The sequence below is a fragment of the Perognathus longimembris genome, chromosome 26 (genome assembly GCF_023159225.1).
Source record: "Perognathus longimembris pacificus isolate PPM17 chromosome 26, ASM2315922v1, whole genome shotgun sequence".
NCBI lineage: Eukaryota > Metazoa > Chordata > Mammalia > Rodentia > Heteromyidae > Perognathus > Perognathus longimembris.
In genome coordinates this window covers 5774316-5788384 of record NC_063186.1, presented here as the reverse complement: position 1 = coordinate 5788384, position 14069 = coordinate 5774316, and the positions used below count along the sequence as shown (strand labels likewise).

The window sequence follows — 14069 nt, the reverse complement described above, 5'->3', positions numbered from 1 at the left end:
CTTGTAATCCTAGCTACCAGGAGGCTGAGATGCAAGGATCATAATTTCAAGCCAGCCCAGGTAGGAGGGTCCAGGGTCCAGGAGACTCTCACCTCTAAGCACTAAGATGAAGGAGGTGGAACTGTGGCTCAAATAGTAAGAGTGCTAGCTAGCCTTGAGCCCCAAAGCCCCAGAACTGGCTCACAGACAGACAAAATATTTTTGTGCATCAATTCCATCCTTCCTTGTATTTTACTTATACTTCGGTTCAGGACTTTCTATTTGGCTTCTTCTGCCCCATCTGAGAACTGTTTGTTGTACCCTTCACAGTTGTGGTTTGAACACTGGGCAATTTGTGTGTGTGTGTGTGTATGTGTGTGCATGTGTGTTTTCTTAAGTAGCTCTACGAGGATATAATTCACATATCACACAATCCGCTTATTTCAAGCGCACATTCCAATGGTTTTGGTGTGTTCACAAAGTTATGCAACTATCACCACAATAGCTTTTAGAACATGTTCATCACCCAAGAAGGAAACTTTATAACCATTAGCAGTCGTTCTCATGTTCTTCACCCCAGCCCTTAACCTACACCCCTCCCTCCTGGCAATCGTGCATCCGTTTCCTTCCTTCCTCCATCCCTCCCTTCTACCCTTCTTCTTTCCTCCTTTTTTTTTAGGTAAGTGATCAGGACTCCAACTTCATACCTGGCATGTTTGCTCATTGGCTGGTACTCTATCAACTGAGCTATACCTCCAATCAATCTTTTTCTTTCTTTCTTCTTTCTTTCATGCCCGTACTGGAGCCAGAACTCTAATTTCCTTTATCTGCATGTGGCTATACAGTTTCCCAATGCCATTCATTAAAGAAACTGTTCTTTCCTCATTGTGTATTCCTGTTGTGAAGCAGAAGTCCGGTTGTTACTGCACTGAAGAGTTTGAAAAGAGAAGCCAAGAGGTGGTGACTTGTGCCTGTAATCCTAACTACTCAGGAAGCTGAGATCTGAGGGGTCAGAGTTTATAGCCAGCCTGGGTAGAAAAACCCATGAGAGTCTTATCTCCAATATCCCAGCAAACGGCCAGAAGTGGAGCTGTGACTCAAACGATAGGGTGACAGCTTTCGGCAAACAAAAAAGCTATGGGAGCCGGGCACCACTGGCTCAGAGGCTGAGATCTGAGGATTGGGATTCAAAGCCAGCCCGGGTGGAAAAAATCCTCCCTTGACTCTTTCCTCCAATTAACCACTCAACTAGCAGAAGTAGTGCTGTGGCTCAGGTAGTAGAGCACCAGCCTTTAGCACAAAGAGGCTCAGAGACAGTGCCTAGGCCCTGAGTTCAAGCCCCTTGACAGCCATTTAAAAAAAAGAAAGGAAAAGCTAAGGGACAGTGCCCAGGTCCAGAGTTCCGGCTTCAATATCATCACAAAAACACAAACCAAATAAATACAAAATTGGGGCTGGGAAGGTGGCTTAGTGGTAGAGGGCTTGCCTAGCATGCACGAAGCCCTGGGTTCGATTCCTCAGTACCACATATACAGAAGAAACCAGAAGTGGTGCTGTGGCTTAAAGGGTAAAGTGCTAGCCCTGAGCAAAATCAGTTCAGGGACAGTGCCCAGGCCCTGAGTTCAAGCCCCGGGACTGGCAATAAATAAATAAATAAATAAATAAGCAAGCAAATAGAAAATTTAAGGATAGAAGGCAATCTAAAATTTTAGTGTCTGTTACTTCTAGGCAATCATGCTTGCTTTCCAATGGATTTAGGTGTAAGTTGTATTTAGTTGAGTGGCTAAACCAGCCTTGGGGGTAAAAGAGTGAAAGAAAAGGTGAGAAACAGAAATTCTTGGTTAAACTGAGGACTGCATTTGGGAACACAAAACCTTCGCAAGTCATCTCTTGGACTTTGAGCCACATACTTCCCTTGAAAAAGTATGCATTTCTCCCACAAAATTTTGCTGTGGATTGTGTTATTGAGAAGTGAACTGAGACAACTATGAAGAGGTTTATTTAATGGCATACTGTACTGGAAATCTGAGGACCTGCAGTGGGTTTAAATTTCAACCGTGTGTGTGTGTGTGTGTGTGTGTGTGTGTTACCAGCCTTTGAACTTACAGCCTCCTATTTGCTAGGCCCACTTGAGCCATACCGTTCTTCCTATCCCTCCAGTTATAGGTACCAGTCCTAGGGCTTAAACTCAGAGTCGGGGCCTGAGCACTGTCCCTTTAGCTCTTTCACTCAAGGCCAGTGCTCTACCACGTGAGTCACAGCTCCACAGTCTGGCTTTTTGATGGACAATTGGAGATAAGAGTCTCATGGAGTTTCTTGCCAGGGCTGGCTTCAAACCGTGACCCTCAGATCTCAGTGCCCTGAGTAGCTAGGATGACAGGTGTGAGCCACTAATGTGCCTGGACACTCACTGTTGTTGGGTTTTTGTTGTTGTTTTTTCCGCCAGTCCTGGGGCTTGAACTCAGGCCCTGAGCACTGTCCCTGGCTTCTTTTTGCTCAAGGCTAGTGTTATGCCAAGTCGCGAAACAACCACCAAGAAGGCCACCAAGACTCAGACGTTCCGAAATGCAAAAGCAAGGCAAGACTTTATTCAAGCAAGCTGCAACTTGGGCCTCGTCCTACCCACTGACACAGTGGAGGTTAGGAGGGAGCCCCGAGCTGCGATTGCACAGGGCTTATGAGGGCAAAAAATAAAGTTACAGCCATCAGGTGTTCAAGCAAGCAAGATTAGGACACGGGTACAAATCTGATTGGCTCAGGGCTTGAGGCATTGGGGGGGCGGAGGCGGTTAGAGTTAAGCATTCCCAGCGGTTAGAGTTCTTGACTGGCTGTGCCCTAATAAGCTTGTCCCTGGGTTTGCTCACAGGGCCTGCTTATCTCAGGTTCACGTGGTAAAGCGGGGTTCGCGTGGTAAAGTGGGGCCTGACTTCAAAGTCTGGCTCTTCAGCTAGCGCTCTGCCACTGGAGCCACCGCGCCACTTTTGGCTTTTTCTATACATGTGGTGCTGAGGAATCGAACCGGGGGCTTCATCTACCCCACCACCGCTAAGGCCACATTCCCAGCCGCACACTCACTTTTCAGAGGGCCTTAAATTAAGACTGTCCCATCTCACCAAGACACTGGCGAACACACGGAGGGGGGCCCTGGCCTGTTTCGGAAGACAGTGTAATGGCCGCTGAGGGAGAATAAATTTCTCGTTTGTCCTAAACCGCCGAAAGCCGACTCCCCCGCCCCATCTGGGATGGGAGAAGGGTGGGTTCCTCATGTCATTCCCAGAGGCCCAGCCATAACTAGCTCAACGTCCTTCCGGGGGCCACACCGGAAGTGACAGGGACCAGGCCGGAAGTCCGGCCCCGCCACCGGAAGTCGGGGGTCTCCATCGTGGAGGTTTACCTTAGAGGTGCCATTTACTCTGGTGATAGCTTTTTTTTTTCCCTGCTTCTTTCTGGTATGGCGCCTCGTGGTCTGGAGGTGACAATCCACATAAAACAGAAAAGGCGACATTTTGCCCCTGCGTGGCGCTGCGTGCGCTATTGCTCCCGTGAGAAGACCGGGCCGGTGAGGCCTCACACGTGGAGCGGAAGTCCCACCCACCACCACCACCACGTGGCACACTAGCCCCGCCCATCTCCTGCTTTGAACGGAAGCTCCGCCTGCTATCCATGTGGTGCGGAAGCTCCGCCCACGGCTGACGTAGAGCGCAGCCCCGCCCACCAGCACGTGGTGCCAAAGCCCGCCCCCCCCCCGGGCTCCGCAGAGGTGTCATGGCCGCCTCGGTCGACGCTTCCCTAGGCCTCCTGGCCTGGCTGCTGCTCTTCCTACCGCCTCGACTTAGCGAGGTCTCCTCGGGGAGCGGTGACGAGGACACTTCATCTACAGGGGCGCCTAGGTCCCCGGTGACCCCCCAGTTTGGGGATGGTCACGCACTACCCGCTTTGCCCGCCTTTACCGCAGGTGACTGACTTTGTGGGGTGTCAGGACGAGAAGAGTCGAGGAGCCCAGGCGGGAATCTGGGGCCACCAGGGAGCCTGGGGCACAGCTCTGAGTGTGTGTGTGTGTGTGTGTGTGTGTGTGTGTGTGGTGTATGTGACTGTCCTGGGCACCCTTCAGACCATCTGATTCTCTTTGCTGTCCTCACCCAGGATGTGGCCAGACCCTTCTGAGGATCGTGGGAGGAATGGACGCCGAAGCGGGCAAGTGGCCCTGGCAGGTGAGCGTGAGAATCAGACACGTGCACGTGTGTGGAGGTTCCCTCATCACCGCCCAGTGGGTGCTGACTGCAGCCCACTGTATTTTCAGGTGAGGGGTGTCAGGTGGACAAGGGTGGGGGGGGGGGTTGGGGGGCGGTGTCCTGCCCTTTTCAGTGTACAATCGCAAGCACCCTTGGCCTGGCAAGTTGGCAAGTGAACGAACACGAGAGAAGGATCCTAGAGAATTCTGGTCATCTTGTTACTGGAAATCTTTAGGGGGTACGGGCAAAAAAAGTTTGAGAGATCAAGGAAGGCTTTTAAGGTGGGTGCTGATGGCTTATGCCTAGAATCCTTAGCTAATCAGGAGACTGAGATTGGAGGGACACGGGTTCAAAACCAGCCTGGGCAGGGGTCAGTGAGACTCTTATCGCCGCCGGTGAACCAACAAAAATCCAGAAGTGGAGGTATGTCTCAAATGGTAGAGCTTCAGTCTTGAGTGGAAAAGCTAAGGAACAGAGCCCAAACCGTGAGTTCAAGTCCCAGTACTGGCACGCGTGCACGCACACACACACACACACACTCAAATAAATGAATAAATAAGGTTTCTGGTTAGAGATAGGGTGGCTAGCGTGTTGAGGAAAGTTGAGATCACATTGGGAAATATCTGAAATGGTGGGAAGGGCCTAGGGGTGAATGAGCAGGGAGTATTTATTAAGGGGGCATTGTCCTCTTTCTTACAGCCGGTTCGAATACACTGTCAAGTTGGGAGATCGGAGTATTTATCAAACAAGATCAAGCCTGGTGATTCCCATTCGCAATATCATTATCCATCCTCAGTACTCCACTACCTCAAGTGTTATAAACGACCTGGCCCTTCTCCATCTCCTCTACCCCGTGAACTTTTCCGCCACCATCTACCCTATCTGTGTCCCTGAACAAGCTTTCAGGGTGTCAGCTGGGACTAAGTGCTGGGTGACTGGATGGGGCAGGACAAAAGAAGGTGGTAAGACCTACCTGCGGAATGCCGGAGTAGCTACGAAGGCTAATGGGGAGGGACAAAGAGGGAGACGGACGGCTGGGCAGGTGGGTAACGAGGAAGCAATTTAGCTTCAATCATTTACAGTTCCTGGTTGGCATGGCTCACCCCAGAAACTGGGTTGAGATGTTTCATTTCAACACAAATATTTGATGGCAATTGATTAGGAAAATTGCAGGGAGGGGTGGCGGGTGGGGAGGACTGGAATTGTTTCCGCCAGCAAAAACAAATGAGTCTTTTTTTTTTCTTTTCTCATTTGTGCAACAGTGTGCTGGAGTGGTTTGGGTGTTATTTTGTTGATTTGTTTTCTTTTTTGTTGTTGTTGGTCTTGGGACTAGAACTTAGGGCCTGGGCGCCGTCCCTGAGCTCTTTTTGCTCAAGGCTAGTTCTCTACCACTTTGAGCCACAGCTCCACTTTCAGTTTTCTGGTGGTTCATTGGGGATAAAGAGTCTCATGGACTTTACTGTCCGGGCTGGCTTTGAACTGCCATCCTCCTATCTCAGCCTCCTGAGTAGCTAGGATTTAGAGGCATGAGCCACTATCACCCGGCTCCTTTCACCTCTTCGGAAATAATTCCTTTTCCTGTCTGAGTGTTTTCTCTTCCTCTGTCAGCCTCTTACGCTGTCTTACCTATGTCAGCTTTGGCTTTTACCTGTATGAAGTGGAAATGGAGTTCTCTAGGCTGCCTTCTTTGAAGGGCACGTCTGCAGGGGGCGGAGCTCGCCGTCCACCTGGGCCCATCCACCCACTGTCCCACCCCTTTCTTCATGATGGACAGGACCTCCATCAGAAATTCTCCAGGAGGTGGACCAAGAGCTGATGCATTATGAGGAATGTAACCAGCGGATGCAGAGGGCCTTGTCATCTGCTAGAACTCTTGTCAGGAAAGGGATGCTCTGTGGCTATTTCGACAGTAAGAAGGATTCTTGTCAGGTACGTCCAAGGGCCCTTTCCTCCTCCTTCTCCTGTGGAAGGGCTGACTTATTTCCTATTCCTCCTCCATCACCTCTCACTGGATGATTTGGGGGAGAGAAAACCTCATAGCTCCCCTGAGTTGGTTTAGTCTGCTCTCCGTGTGTGTGTGTGTGTGTGTGTGTGTGTGAGAGAGAGAGAGAGAGAGAGAGAGAGATCACAAACACACACACACACGAGATGATTAGTGTTGGGGCCCCTGTAGAAGGTTTGGGAACGCACATATAGAGTTGTTGGGTTGGGGTGTGTGAGAATAGAACTTAAAATGTGGAGGAAACTTCCCAAGTGGATTAGGAGCTTCAGAGAAAGTTCAGGCTAAGCCAGGCACCGGTGGCTCACGCCTGTCATCCTAGCTACTCAGGAGGCTGAGATCTGAGGATCGCAGTTCAAAGCCAGCCCAGGCAGGAAAGTCTGTGAGACTCTTGTCTCCAATGAACCACCAGAAAACCAGAAGTACAGCTGTGGCTCCCAGTGATAGAGCACTAGCCTTGAGCAAAGAGCTCAAGGACAGCACCTAGACCCAGAGTTTAAGACCCCACAACTGACCAAAAAAAAAAAAAAAGCAATTTCAGACTAAATATAACAGTTTAGGGGGGGCTGCTACACAGAGGTGATAGTTGAAATGGCTCACAGCCACTCAGACTTGGAAATTGGCCATAATAATCTAAGAGGATATGAACATCTATGGTTTACATTAGCTTTTTTTTCAGTGACCATAACCATATACCTAATAAATATGAAGGGTGTGTGTGTGTGGAAATAAGAGTGTCACAGACTCTCCTGCCCGAGGCTGGCTTTGGCCCTCAGACCTCAGCCTCCCGAGCAGCTGGGGTGACAGGCGTGAGCCTTTGGCTTGCGGCTGGTTCTCCTATTCTCAGAAGCCTGAGGCGGGCGCCCGAGAGAGGCCGGACCCTGAAGGGATCTTTCCCCCTCCTTGACCTTCGTTTGTTTCCTTCTCCTTCTGTCTCCAGGGAGACTCCGGGGGCCCCATGTCCTGTGAGCTGAACAGCACGTGGGTGCAGGTGGGGATCGTGAGCTGGGGCATCGGCTGCGCGCGCAAGGGCCACCCGGGGGTGTACACCGACCTCGGCTTCTACAGCAGCTGGGTCAGAGCAGTGCTGAACCACGCCGCCCGTCTGCAGCCCGCGCTGCTCCTCCTCTCGTTCCCGCGTCTGCTGGCTTTGTGACATCGGGGTACACACCCGGATCTCTCCAGCCCCACTCCTGGTTTGCATCTGAGTCTCCTTCTCAATATTCTTCTTTGTTTTTGGCCAGTCCTGGGGCTTGAACTCAGGGCCTGACCGATGTCCTATGCTCAAGGCTAGCACTCCACCTCTTGAGCCACAGCACCACTTCCGGCTTTTTCTGTGTATGTGGTACTGAGGAATCGAACCCAGGGCTTCGTGCACGCCAGGCGAGCACCCAAGGTGGGGCCTCCATTTCCGGGGTGCCCTCGTGGTGGCTCCCAGGGAGACTCTCAGGTCGGGTGTGCACACAGTTCTGGACTAGCGATCTCAGATGAGCACCGAATAAATGTTTGCTGAAAGCCCTGTGGTTTTCTTTTCTTGGTTGTCAGCCCTGGGGCTTGAACTCAGGGCCTGGGCACGCAGTCCCTGAGCTCTTTTGCTCAAGGCTAGCGCTCTACCACCACATTGAGCCAGAGCGCCACTCCTGGTTTTCAGGTGGTTCATTAGTAAGAGTCTCACAGACTTCCCTGCCAGAGTTGGCTTTGAACTATATGATACTACATCTCAGCCTCCTGGGTAGCTAGGATGACAGGCGTGAGCCACCAGTACCTACTGTCTGTCTTGTTCTTTGCTATGTTCCTAGGACCTAGGACAGATCACAGGCATTCTGTTGGATAAATGAATATGTGAATGAATGAATGAATGAATTGGATGGCAGAGCTGATAGGACCTGTAAACACTTCTAAGTGCTTGGACCATTACAAGCCGCACAAGTGCTCCATTACTCATTGTTATGGTTGTCACTCTTACTGTCAGGAGCCGCCCAGGCATCTGGAAAGCACAGACACCAGAGAGAACATAATTTTCCAGTCACCAGACACGTCCAAAGCCTGTCTCCCTGCCCCCTGCCTTTCCTCTCCCTGTCTCCCTGCTCCTTCTCTGGCCCCAGTTCTCCATCCATCTTCCTGGATTCCACAGCTGGCTGGCTTTCTCCGAGAGACAGTGTCCGTCCTAGGGCTTGAACTCAGGGTCTGGGCTCTGTCCCTAAGCTTTTATTGTTCTATTTTTATCTCAAAGCTACTGCTCTACCACTTGAAGCCACAGCTCCATTTCCGGCTTTGGGGGTGGCCCATTGGAGATAAAGAGTTTCACCATCTTCTTCATTCCCCTGGAGTCGACTTCCATCCATTTTCCTTAGATACCAATGTCCTGAGTAGCTAGGATGACAGATGTCAGTCACCGGCACCCAGGGACACCCCCCCCCCGCCCCCCGTCTTTCATCCAGGCCCCCATCCTACTGTGGAGAAAACTTGAAGTGAGAGAGTTCTTAGCAGTGTGTTGTTGAAGGTCACACCAGCGACAGTAAAGCAGAACGTTGAATCCAGAAGCCTGGACCAGAGACCACAGCTCTTTGGCCCAGGGTGCGACCAGTAGGCAAAGAAATGGACAGATTTCTGGAAAGGCCGGCAACCGGGTTGCCACTAGGACTGTGAACCCAGAGAGTCCCCCCCCCCCCCTTCCTCCCTTGGTCCCTGCCAAGCCTGGCGTCAGGGGTTCACCCAGGAGCTGGTCCCCCTCTCTCTCCCTCTCCACGCCTCCTTCTCCCCCCTGGCACCTAGCCAAGCCGTCATCCCATGAGGTCAGCCAGGGCCAGCGATTTCGGGGAAATACCAGCTCCTTATTAAAAACAGGCGGTGGTCAGGCCCCCGCTGCTTTCCCAGTCAAAGCTGGGGTGTTTTGTTCCAAGAGGAACAAGAGCTCGGGGGCAGGGCCCCAGCACAGGGACCCGGATGGGAGGCACAGGCCACGTTACCTGTAAAGGCACTCCTGGGAGCCTCAGGGAGCCGTGGAGGGTCCCCCCCACCACCACACCCCCAGGCTCCAGCAACCGAGGCTGGTCACCTAGCCACAGAGGACCAGCAGACTCTCCTCTCCCCATCCGGCTAACCAAAGGAAACCGGTGGCTCACGCCTGTCATCCTACCTACTTAGGAGACTGAGATCTGAGGATCCAGGTTCAAAACCAGCCCAAGCGGGAAAGTCTGTGAGACTCTGATCTCCAGTGAACCACTATAAGTAGAGAGAGAGAGAGAGAGAAAGAGAGGAAACTGGGTCAAGTGGTAGAGCACTAGCCTTGAACAATAGAAGTTCAGTGATCATTCCTAGAGCTTCAGTTCAAGCCCCAAGACCAGCACTCAAAATAATTAATTAAATAATTAACTAAAATATGGCCCAAGTGGTACAATGCTAGCCTGGAGAGAGAAAACAAAACAAAACAAAACAAAAGGTTAGGAATAGCACTCAGGCACAGAGTTCAAATCCCAGGCCCAGCACCCAAATAAATAGAGAGAGGAAAAAATATATATAGCTCAAGAAATAGAATGCTAACCTTGAGCAAATAAAGTTAAGGGACAGTACCCAGGCCCTGAGTTTTAACCCTAGGACCAATACCTAATTTAATTAATTAAAATAAAATGAAAACCTCAAGTGGTAGAGCACCGACCTTGAAACTAATAAAGCTAAGGGATAAAAGGGTGACATTGTCCAAAAAATGTACTCGTTGCCAGACTTATGTAACTGTCAACCCTCTGTACATCACCTATATAAGAACAATACAAATTTAATTTTTATAAAAGCTAAGGAATAGCACCCGGGCCCTGGGTTCAAACCCCAGGACTATCACAAAAAAATAAATAATGATAATAAAATTACAATAAAATGTGGCTTGAGTGGTAGAACCACCAACCTCAAGGCTAAGAAATAAATAAATATTGCCAGGGGACAATGCCCTGAGTTCAAACCCCGGGTCTAGCACACAAAAAAATTTAAGTTGATCAAAAGCAGACAGATACATAGAGATAGACAGATAGATAGATAGATAGATAGATAGATAGATAGATAGATAGATAGATGGAAATAGATGATAGATAGATAGATAGATAGATAGATAGATAGATAGATAGATAGATAGATAGATAGATGGAAATAGATGATAGATAGATAGATAGATAGATAGATAGATAGATGGATGATAGGTAGGTTGGTGGGTGGGTGGTAGATGGATGGATGGATAGATAGGGAAGTAGATGATAGATAGGGAGATAGATGATAGGTAAGATAGATGATAGATGGGTGGGTGAGGGGTGGATGGGTGGATGGGTGGATAGGTAGGGAGATAGATGATTGACAGATGATAGATGGATGGATGGATGGATGAATGGATGGATAGGTAGATAGATGGGAAGATAGATGATAGGTAGGGAGATAGATGATAGGTGGGTGGGTGGGTGGTAGATGCATGGATGGATGGATGGATGGACGGATGATGGATAGATAGGGAAATAGATAATAGATAGGGAGATAGATGATAAGTGGGTGGGTGGTAGATGGATGGATGGATGGATAGATAAGGAAATAGATGATAGATAGATGTATGTGAGGCCCAGGGGCCCCTGCAGGGGACACCCGAGAGCCGGGCCACCGTCCCCGCCCCGCCCCGCCCCGCCCCGCCCGCCCTGCGCCGGCGGCCCGCAGCATCTGGAGCCGGTTAGGACAGGGCGGCGGCGGCGGGAGTTCATCCCAGCCCGCCCCGCTGCGGTCTCCAGCGCCAAGCCCAGGGCCGGGGGCCGGCGTGGGGCCCGCGAGGGGAGGGGAGGGGAGGGGGAGGTGTCTGCCTGCCTGTCTTGTCCGTCCGTCCATCCGTCACTGGCGCAGCTCATGAGGTCCTGCGGATCTGATGGGTCCACCGAGTGCCACTGCTGGGCCCCCTGTCTCCTGGGTTTGCACGGCGGCGGTGTGTGTGTGTCTGCACACACCCAAGCGTGCACACACACACACACACACAGCTCTTGTTCTTCTAAAGATGGGGGCACGGATGGCTCACACCTGTCACCGTAAGCCACTTGGGAGGCTGAGATCAGAGAGGATGGAAGTTCAAAGCCAGGCTGGGGTAGGAAAAGTCCGCGAGACTCCCGTTTCCAATGAACGACCCCAGACACGCAAATGAACAAAAACCCGGGATGGAAGTGGACCTGCGACTCGAGTGACCGCGCGCTAGCCTTGAGCGTAAAAGCTCGGGGAGCGGCAGCCCAGGCCCCTCGTCCATCCGAGCCCCGGGACCAGCACCACCCACCCATCAATCGATTTTCCCCCAGGGCCAGAAGCTGGGATGGAAGATTTGACGGGGACCGGCAAAGAAATGAAGATCCAGGCTGTGCCTCTGTGTATCCTGGGCCCTTCCCACCCATTAGAATGGTCCTCACCCTAAACCCACAACGGGGGGGGGGGGGCGGGGGGGGGGAGGGGAGGGGCACCTACAATCTTCTGTCCCAGGTGCACGGGGGCCCAGCGCAGAGGAATTGATCTGGCTGTTCTCTGCCGCCCCCCCCCCCCCCCCCCCGCCACCCACCCCACCCTCCCCCCCGGGCCCCTCAGCCTTCCTTTCTGGGCTCATAAACTTGTAAAGATTCCTCCATCTTCCTCTTTTCACCCACAGCAGAGCTGCGGCTCTGTCCCCAGGGTGCTGAGGAGGAGAGGGTAGCAGGGGGAACACGAATTCATCACTTTCACCCCGCTTCTGGGTCCTAATGCCCCAACAGGGACCGAGAAACAGTAGTGCCCCATCTAGTCAGGCGACACCCGGGAGACGGTCCAGGCCCGATTGTCGGGGGGTGTCTAATCTAGAAAGAACAACAGGAGCCCCACCCCACCCCCAATCGGAGGAAGGTCCCTAACTCTCAAGACACTGGGGGCAAACTGGTTAAGAGATGTCCCCCCCCCCCACTTTTAAACCGAATTGGGGATGGTTTGCATAACCAGAGCTTCCAAATTACTTAGCAAAACATGTTTGCTTTGTAATTAACATGTGCTTTAAAAACAATGGTTTTAATTAAAGTGGGTGGGGGAGAGGAGGGACGTCGGGGGGAGGGAGGGGGGAGGACGGAATATTTCAAGCGACTCTCATTCTTGGGCCAGATTTTTTTAAATAAATAAAAAAAAGTAGGAAGCTTGCTCTAAAACTCCAGATGAGATAAGGATCCTTTGGGGGAACCCCCCACCCCCCACCCACCCAGAAACAGCCCTGACTACTACCGCCACCCACCCCACCCCCCTCCAAACTAAGAATGAGCCTTCTTTGCTGACTCTGGCTTTTCCCTGGCCACTCTTGGGAGATTGGGATTTCAGAAAAGCAGCCCTGGCAGGTAGGAGAAGAGCCGGAGATGGGGGCCTGGTGCGGGGAACAATTATGTTTCCTGGGGAAGAGAGAGGGGAGACGAGAGAGGAAGACTCAAACACCAAACAAGGGCTGGGAAGGTGGCTCAGCCAGAAGTGGCGCTGTGGCTCACGTGGTAGAGCGCTAGCCTTGAGCACAAAGAAGCTCAGGGACAGCGCTCAGGCCCTGAGTTCAAGTTCCAGGACTGGCACAATAGAAGAAGGAGAAGGAGAAAACCCCACAGACTGATCGCCCAGGAGGGCAACGTTGGTCCTGGGGCCTTATGATCAAGCCCCATAGAGATTGGGGCAGGAACACCAAAGGGAGGGGGACCCCACAGAGGACATTTTGGGGGGGGGGGCTAGGGACACTGCAAGGTGGTGTCAGGCCGTCTAGGTTTGCACCACCAGGACTGGCAAGCCAGACTATGGGTCCACTCGTTCCCATGGGGGTCAACCAGGCGCCAAGGCAGTGTTGGGGAGTATGTGTGTGCGCACGTGTGGGGGGGGGGGGTCCGTGTCTTTTGCAGGGCCCAGTCTGGAGTCAGAGGGCAACCCAAGGTCATGCGGGGCATTTATGTAGACACTGGAAAGACCCCGGGGCAGGCCAGACGTCAGCGAGCAAGGGCAGCCCCAGAGGTCAAGTTCAGACGGCCCAGAACCCTGCTTCTCATTAGGAGCCTTCTTACTTCCCCCCAACACCCCCCCACACACACACACATACACACAAACGTGCCTCCTTGCACTTAATTTATTACCAGCCCTGCCGGGTAGGAGGCCCAGTGGGCGGGGTGACTTTTTCCCCTGAGTTCAGACATTCCTCACTTTAAGATTCTCCACATTTCAAAGCAGCTGTCGCTTCCCTCCCGAGTGACCCCAGACCGAAGCCCAGTTCCTCCCTGACAACCTCACTGTAACAACACTTTCAACTCAGCACGGGGGGACTAGGTGAAGGTGAACTCCATAGCAACCCACAAGGACTTACCCCAACCCCACACTCTGCACCTTCACTTAATCCCTGCCAGGCCGGCTAGTCAACTCTCCGCTTCGCCTCTATTCAGCCCTCTCTGGCCCCACTTTCACACGGAGGATCTCGGTGGCCCTTCTTTGTGGCAGAGCCCCCCCCACACACACACGAGATAAGAGCCTAGCAGGGTAGCTCCTTCCTATAATCCCAGCTATATCTCTCAAGAGGCAGAGGTAAGAGGATCACGGTACAAAGCCAATCCAGGCGAAAGTTGTTGAGAACTTATTTCTAAATAAAAAGAAAAGAAAAGGAAGGCTAGAGGTATGGTTCAAATGGTAGAGGGCTTAGCGAGGCCCTGAGTTCAAATGCTGCTACTGCAAAGCAAGCAAGCAACAAGGTAGGACAGATGGATGGATGGATGGGTGGGTGGGTGGATGGATGGGTGGAGAAATGGATGGATGGATGGATGGGTGGGTGGGTGGCGGGGGTTAAGAAGATGGAAGGGTGATCGGATGGATGGGGTGGG

The 14069-nt window shown here is 52.0% G+C and overlaps 1 protein-coding gene across 1 annotated transcript; it reads left to right on the top strand.

The window, feature by feature from the left end:
* The first annotated feature begins 3744 nt into the window (after nucleotides 1-3744).
* LOC125342326 (serine protease 42-like) lies at nucleotides 3745-7366 on the top strand. The gene is made up of 5 exons (XM_048334450.1): nucleotides 3745-3934; nucleotides 4123-4279; nucleotides 4911-5173; nucleotides 5986-6140; nucleotides 7151-7366. Exons 1-5 carry the CDS (start codon nucleotides 3745-3747, stop codon nucleotides 7364-7366), a joined length of 981 nt encoding a protein of 326 aa, XP_048190407.1.
* Nucleotides 7367-14069: the final 6703 nt, after the last annotated feature.